At 41.2% G+C, this 7,867-nt stretch overlaps 1 protein-coding gene across 1 annotated transcript; it reads right to left on the bottom strand.

Moving 5' to 3' along the window:
* Positions 1 to 1,385: 1,385 nt before the first annotated feature.
* On the bottom strand, positions 1,386 to 7,355 carry CCDC62 (coiled-coil domain containing 62). Its single transcript, XM_008943378.1, has 8 exons — positions 7,265 to 7,355; positions 6,583 to 6,689; positions 5,712 to 5,813; positions 5,205 to 5,376; positions 5,017 to 5,118; positions 3,806 to 3,873; positions 2,766 to 2,866; positions 1,386 to 2,133 (listed from the first exon to the last, which is right to left on the bottom strand). The coding sequence occupies exons 1-8, from the start codon at positions 7,353 to 7,355 to the stop codon at positions 1,386 to 1,388; spliced, it is 1,491 nt and encodes a 496-aa protein (XP_008941626.1).
* Positions 7,356 to 7,867: the final 512 nt, after the last annotated feature.

Below are 7,867 nucleotides of genomic sequence, written 5' to 3'. Positions count from 1 at the left end.
TCTCCCCCAAAATAATTAAAGGCAAGACAAAAAGTGGAAGCTGTTTTCATGATTCAGGCACAAAAGGGATTTGAGGAGGCAGTCGTGTGTCATTTGTGCTGCTGGGGGAGTAGATAAAAAAGGTCAGGGTAGACAGAGAGGGAATGGAGTCTTTTTAATGAGTGATGGACTGTGGAGAGTCCACAGAGAGCATGAAGCTCAGTGAAGCTGTGTGGGAATGTGCTGGGGCAGCATTCCTTTTCCATGGCTGCCCATTCACCTGGTTTCTGAACAGGTCTGCCTCACTGCAGCAAGAATTTCTATACTATTTTTATTTTAAAAGCAGCACAGAATGAAAACATCCAAACATCAAGATCTTTCTGTTCCACAACATTAATTTGTTTGGACGTTGAGCAGACTTGCTGGCTAAAATTCTTAGCAGGTTTAAAGGGTGGCTCATTCAGTGCACTTGTCAAACTACCAGCTGAAAAGCTTCTCCTCCTCCTCTTCTTGAAAAGGCAGCTATGAAAGCTCTGTAGAACTTCAGAAATCCTTCTAAAACAGAGTCAACCAATTTTCTGAAATGAAACAGAGGAACCCACACAACAAACCCACAGAAAGTCACAGCTCTGAATGCCCTTGGTTGGGTGGGCACAAAACCACTTCCCTACATGTGGAGCAGCATTTATAGCTCAGACACCATCCAACACCACAAAGACACCCAAATATTTTTTCCAGCACTTCTCAGCATAGAAACCTCATTCTGCTCATCCCCCACTGCATATCCTTCTTCCTCCCCAACATAAACACAGGGCTAGAGTCCCACGAACACAGACACACTGGAGAGTGGACAGATTGCTGTCATTTAAATCTTGCCCTCTCATTTTCTTGCCCTGAGTGAGGAAAGCAGCCTGTGTGGAAGAGCCACGTCCTACATTCTTGCCCAGCCAGTGTGTGATTTCTCCACAGAAATAACACAGTCACTAAAGCTTCACACAAAATCCAGGTTTGCTTCTTGCCTCACAGAAGCATCACTGTAGAAGTCCAGCCTTGCACAGAACGTATTTTACCCACCAGATTTACAAGCAACACCTGAGATTTAAAAAAAAAAATCATTAAGATGCTTTTAAATCTTCATTTTTCTCAATGAGTTTGCTTGGCAAGTTCTGTGATATTGCAGCTTCTCCTGCCCACGCAGCTCTTGGGGATAAGAGAAAATCTAAATGCATAAAAATAGAATCATGATACCTTAGAGCTATTTTAACTTATTTTAAATTTACTACTGTTGGAGTTGGCAGACTGATTTTAAAACAGCAGTATTTTAAACATCACTGGAGATGATACAAATTATTGAGAGCTTATACAACCAAGTTTCTACAGAACTCCAGCTTTTATTTATCTCTCTCTTAAACATAACAAGCACATAACCTTTCTGAGCTGGCACATTTCATCTCTTGTGCAGTCCTGAGACAGCTGCTATCTTCTCCATCTCCTTTTATGAATCTGAAAATCTTCAGCCATTCCAGATCTGATACTGGCTTCCACCATGAATCATTTTTTATGGTGAAGTTTTTACTACAGGAATCAGGTTCAGCCTCATGAATTGCAGCAGGAGTGTCTCTGCTTTTTTGGCAAAGTGGAATTTCAGTTCTCTCTTCCCAGGTTTTATTTTCATTACTAGTTTCATCAGATGTGATGGTGCTCTGGGTGGAAGTACTTGGTGAAGCTATGCAAGAACTGGCATTCAGGCAATGCTCACATTCAGGTGAAGATGACTCCAAGCTTCCTGGTTCTCTGCTTTCAACTCCATCCTCAGAAATTTCCCTGTTTCTCAATGGCCTTGTGTTGTTTGCCTCACAAAATACTTCACTGTGTAGCTCATCAGAGCTTGATGCAACATCCTGCTTTTCTTCTTCTGTAAGGAGAGACGAGACTTTCACAACTTTTTGGTTTAAGTGCACTGAAGTGGTTTCTTCCAAATCTGGTGCACTCTGTAACAGTCTATTATCTACTTCACACATCTCAGAGGTGGTTTTTACTCTACTCTTTGGAACTCGTGCAGTTCCACACTCCTCCCACTTCCCGTGGGTGCCCTCAGTCTTAACTGTGTCTGTCTTGCTGTTACTTTCGGGGTAGAGAATTGTCACTCTTATGCTAAAACAGCACAATAAAGAAAACAGTCAGAAATGCTGCATTTAAAGAGCACAGAACTGTACTCAAGGTTAAAGCTATACATTAACTAGAGGCTGCAGCTGTGGTTCTGTGGTAGTTCCCATACCAACAGGCAGCATATCCTGCCAAAAGCTGACAGAAGTCTGCCCAGATTTGGCTGTTACTTTCTAAAAATCGTTCTGAGCGTTCTATATAGTGTGGTGATTCTGGCTGAACCTCCAGGGTATGCACCAATTTCCTAACCTGAAAACAAAACAAACTTTGATTTTTAAACAAAAGTAGCAGCAGGCCAGATTAACACCCTTACTCCAGACTATTCAATTTCTAAAAAAAATCATGAACTGCCTGGGCTGCATACAGTGCTTTATTCTGTGACTGATACTCATGCTGCCTCCTGAGCACGTTGAGGTCCCTTCCAACCCCTGACATTCTGTCAATCTCTTAAAAAAGGATCTGACAGCTTCACTGGCTGTTAGTGGTGGAGTCCAGCAAAGCCATCTTGACACAGCACACATCTCTTTTAGGATATGAGTTGTGGCTGATGAGTGAAGTCTCTCTCCGAGAATAAACTACTGGAAAACAAAAGGAGACAAAAAAAAAGATGAAAAGATTACCTCCTTTCATGAGCCACCTTCTCATGCTTTTGCCTTAATTCCCAAGAGCCCTCTGAACTGACATGAAGAAACTGCAACTCACGCTGTTGTTTTAGGTAGATCTGTTTAAAGACAGCAATGCACATCAGGGAAAGTCTGGAGTGAAGGAATATTGTCATCAGGTACTAACACATTGCTTGGCTTCCAAAAATACCCTTAAAACTTTGCTATAAACCAATGCCTGTCAAATCCTTCCAAATAAAAGTGGTCACCTCTGTATGTATATAGGAAAATAACTTTTTGTGGTAGTAAACATTATTTCTATGAGAAGGCTGCAGTGGTCTTCTATAAACTGAACCACATTGAACCACAGTTACAATACCCTTACTGTTATTTGATATTTTATACATGTTGTTATTATGTTGTTGAAAGTTATGCAGAATTACAGGACATGGAATGATGACCATGGCATTTGGCTTTCACTGCAGTGGATTTTTTGTAATGCTAATGCAGAAGATAACACACTGATAATTACCTGCAATGACAAAAACTGAACACGCCTCCAGAACCTCAAATGAACACAGGTGGAAACAGGGGTTTAAGTCTCTCCTGAAAATCCAGACCTTGCAGGACACTGTGCCCCTTTACCCTGCATGAGTTCACCTTGGGCATGTGTGCAAGGCAGCCTGCCCTGCTCCCACTGCCCTTCACATGGCTTCTGAGCCAAGCACTCTCTGGTGACACACTTTGCTGCTGTGAGGGTGGTATTTACTCCTTGGAGGACTGATACAATATTACAAAAAAAAGACTAAAAGCACATATAAGTGCAAGGATTTGTACTATGGGGTTTTAATTTTAACAAAACAAACAAATGAACGAACAAGCAATCAAAAAAATCAACATTCTGTAGTGATCCCAGCATAGCAGAAACAGCCAAATTGATTTTTTTTTTTCTTAATTAAGAATAGCTAGATCAAATTTTACAGTTTTCTGTGCAGATCTGATGATTTTTCAACAAATGCCTTCATAATCTCAGAGCAGAAACACAAGTAGGGTTGTACCTGTCGCAAACTTGAGAGCTCTGTGTCAGTCCGTGCTTGTTTAGACTTGGCAAATTGAAGAAGTTCCACTGTTTCAAAACACAGACAATTTTTGAACTGTGTAGAGTGAGCAGACACAAAGCAAGTGCATCTGTTAATGCATAGGTCTGTAGCAGCAGAAACAAGCACCTGACCAAAACACAAGCATTTCCTTAAGATCAACAGGATCTGTTTCCTCTCCAAACAAAATAAGCACAAAAACCACAGGAGAACTGAACAGATCAAGTATTTACCCTGGACTTTTCACTAGCACTTAGCTTTATTTTATTAGCAGCAATGTTCTACTTCATTAACTGATTTATTTTACTTTTTCACATTAGCATTCTTCAGTGGAGAGGAAATTCAGTAATTAATCCTAATTCATGCCTTGCACAGGGATGTGCTGGGAAATACTTCCTGTTAGTATTGTTTTAAAAATAATGAGACATCTGATCAATATCTGGCAAAGGTAATGACAAATAAAAAGTGACAGGCAAGTGAATCATCTCCCAGCAGACATCATCTTTGGTCATCTTACAAGGTGTATTGCTTGTTTGTAAGAATGCTGCACCAACAAGCAGCCTGCCTTTCCTACCCACTGCAACACAGAAGAGTTTCTCTCTACCCAAACCCAAAGGGAAGCTATCAACAGACACCAAGTTTACCAAGTCCTGTATATTAAATGAAATCAAACCCATCACTTAAACAAAAACAAGAGAAAAAAGTGGATTTGTAAACATACTTGTTCCACACAAACACTACAGAGAGTGAACGGGCTGATAATTTCCTATAGGGCCTAAGCTTTAGGTTTTGCATGTGGCTTCTCTTCAGGTCCCTATTTTCTAGGCAATCTACATCACAGGGGAGAATGCCACCTCCATATGCTGTGTTCATACCACAGGAGACATGAAACTCTCAAATTTCTTCAAGAGAGACCCCTCTGAGCCATTCAATCTTTGATGCACAATCACACTGGTGACCTCTGTGTTTTTACAGAACTTTATAAACTGCTCCTGCAGAAGCCCTGGACATTGCTCTCACACAAGAATGACACACAAAGGTAAAACCTTATTAAACTGCAAGAAAGGCAGATAAAAAGCTGCCTCCTTCACAGCTTTAGCAAACTGGTGTTGTCTAGAAGTCTCTGGACCTGCTGAAAGCTAAGACATGAAAATCCAGCTGCCCACACTTACCAGTAAGGGCGAGCTCCTTCCTCAAGGAGATGTTTTCTTCTTTGAGGTGAACTATATCTTTGTGCTGCTTATTATTTTCTTTCATCTTTTCAGAAAGGTCATCTTTAAAACAAAATGTGGTATTTCCCAGAATGAAAAGGAATCATGCTGGTCTGCACTGAAATGAGGTGCTGAGGATAAACATTTACCTTGCAGCTTATTTCTTTCAAGTGTCAGTTCTTTCAGTCTCAGTTTGAGGTCTTGCTTTTCCTTGTTGAGATAGATTTCTGTTGCTTTTGCTGCACGTAATGCAATTCCCAGATTTCTGAATTTAGATGTAAACTCAGTAATGTGATCAGTTGTTTCAAGTATAGCCTCATCCTGAAATAGGAAACAGGATTTATTCTTGATTATTGTTTTATCTTCACATCTGGATTTTGACAAAACCACAGGACATCTTACTGCAGTAGTTTATAGCTACATTACAGATTTTCTTCTGAGCTCTTGAGACAAGACCCCAAAAATCAAAGCCAGGAAACAAGCTGGTTTACAAAAGTAAACCAATTTATTGTTTGTTGATCACTTTCCCCTTCTCAGACAAGTGTAAGAAGTAAACAGCCATGAGATCAATGGTGAGTAAACCATTGTGTTACAATCACCAATAACTGCACTGCAGTTTGACCACCTTTAGTGCCTGAGGAGACAACAGATGTTACCTTCAGCTTAAGCATGGTAAGAAGCTTCTGTTCCCTTGCTTGCAACTGGCCTGTTTTAGCAGACAGGTCCAAAACTGAGTGGTGAAGACTTTGATTTTTCTCCTAATGAAAAGAAATAAGACTGTCAGCTACTACTTCAGTGACTCAAAGACAATGTTTTTTCCAGAAAATGTGGGCACAACTTTATTTAAATGTCATGAATGGCAGCGTAGGATTCTGAGCAAGCTGTAAGGATCTGGAGAAAAGAGAACTGGGGTAAAAATCCATCCTGGTCTCATTAAAACCAAACTTGCTTGTGATCAAGGGTCTTAATATCCTTTATGTCTTAAGTCAAGCTGATTAGGCAGATGACAGGGTGCAATCCTGCTTTACTGTACTGCACACAGGGGAAAAATTATCCCAATAAACACATCATTGCCAAATCACTTAAAAAAAAAAATCCAGAAACCTTGAATAACAATTATTTTCATATCCTTAAACAGCCTGCAGAATGTTACAGTGCATCAGCATAATTAAAAGCTGTAAATAAAACCATCTAGAACCTCCTAAGCAAGCACCAGCACTACTTTGGGGGCCAGCACTGCCTTCTGCAATCACAGTGCCTGACATTTTTGGAGGCAAGCTGGTTCCCAGCAGTGCTCCCCAAAGCTAAGCAATCATAGAAAACAGCTCAGGAAAGCTTTTGTGCCTTCCTTTTTTTTTTTTTTCCAATGAATAAGAGCTACACCTTAATCCAATATTGCTGTACAAAAAGACAAGTGCAACTCAAAAGCCTTAATATGAAATATTTATTCACTAATGAGACTCAGAATCACCACTGGCATTCTGTACAGGCATGGACTGCCACATCAGACCATTACTCCACTCCTACCTCCAGAGCCTGGCAGTGAAGACTTGCATCTGCTACTTTTTGAGACATCTCTTTAAACTTCTGTTGCTTCAGTGACTTTATAAATTCATTTCTCTTGTTCAGCTCATCTGAAAAGAGACAAAGCATCTCTAAGAAAATTGCTCAGACGCTGTTGTGCAATGTGCAAAATCTCAGAAATAATTTAATCTGGTGTTTTAAACCCATGCATTTCAGAAAGGGATGCTTGTGTTGCATGCTCTGAAGCAGGAGTCCCTAGCTAGCCAGGTCAGATGGAAGACAAACTCTGTGGTGACCTCTGTCCTGTGGCTGTCTAACCAGGCTGCTCACAGCTGCTGGAGCACCACCTGGGTGGGCTGCAGGTGATGTCAGAGCTGTGCAGAACCTCGGGGCACAGGGCTCTGCAGTACACTAGCACATCTGCAAATTGTTCTCTTCACCTTCTGCAGATTTTTTTAAGAATCTGGAGAAGTAATTTACATCTTCAAAGGAGAATGAGCTATCTGATTATCACACACCCTTTAGTACCAATGTGAAAATTTAGATCTCGGAAAGAAGACAACCAAATTTAAGGCTGAAGGGCAGGAGCTGGTTCCTGATATGATGCAAAACTGTTACTGAGGGGTCTAAGCACCTCAATATACTTAGAAGACCAGGGTTGTATTCTTGTACACTCAATACTTACTTTCCAGTAAGCTGCACCGTTCTGCTAGAGTCAGTATTTTTTGCTGATCCCCTTCCCAGGCCAGGAGCTGTGTCTGATGTGCTGCCACCATGTCGTTGAGTTCCTTCTCTCTGTCCCTCAGGACTGCAGTTAACGCCTGGATTTCTTGCCTCTGCTTCTGAATGGTGCTGTTCTCAAGGTTTGGGCTAAGTTTCTGTACAAGGTTAGCCTATTTACAATTTAAAATAGCCTATTTACAATCTAAAACCCACAGAACACATTTTAATATAAAGAAGTCACAAAGTCTCTGATAATAAACTCGAGGGTTTAACTTAAGCTAAAATATAAAATATTTTTCTGTTGTACACAATGACCATTCCAAAGAGTCCCTCAGGCTTGTGGTACCACCCGTGGTCTCTGACTGAAACCGTCAGCGCTACAACGACTAATTTCCTGTTAAAAATAGAGCGTTCTGATGGTTAACCGCACTTTCCCTTTTTACCTGGGGCGAAGCAGAAGGCGGCAGTGATGAATTCATAGGGGCCGGGGGCATTCGTGGGGACTGGTGACTGTCACGTTCGGACGGAGCCTGGCTGTGGTGCAGGCGCGGCGCGGCCCCCGCCC

Source organism: Merops nubicus, unplaced genomic scaffold (assembly GCF_000691845.1).
Source record: "Merops nubicus isolate BGI_N331 unplaced genomic scaffold, ASM69184v1 scaffold8907, whole genome shotgun sequence".
NCBI lineage: Eukaryota > Metazoa > Chordata > Aves > Coraciiformes > Meropidae > Merops > Merops nubicus.
This window is presented reverse-complemented; position numbering and strand designations above follow the sequence as displayed.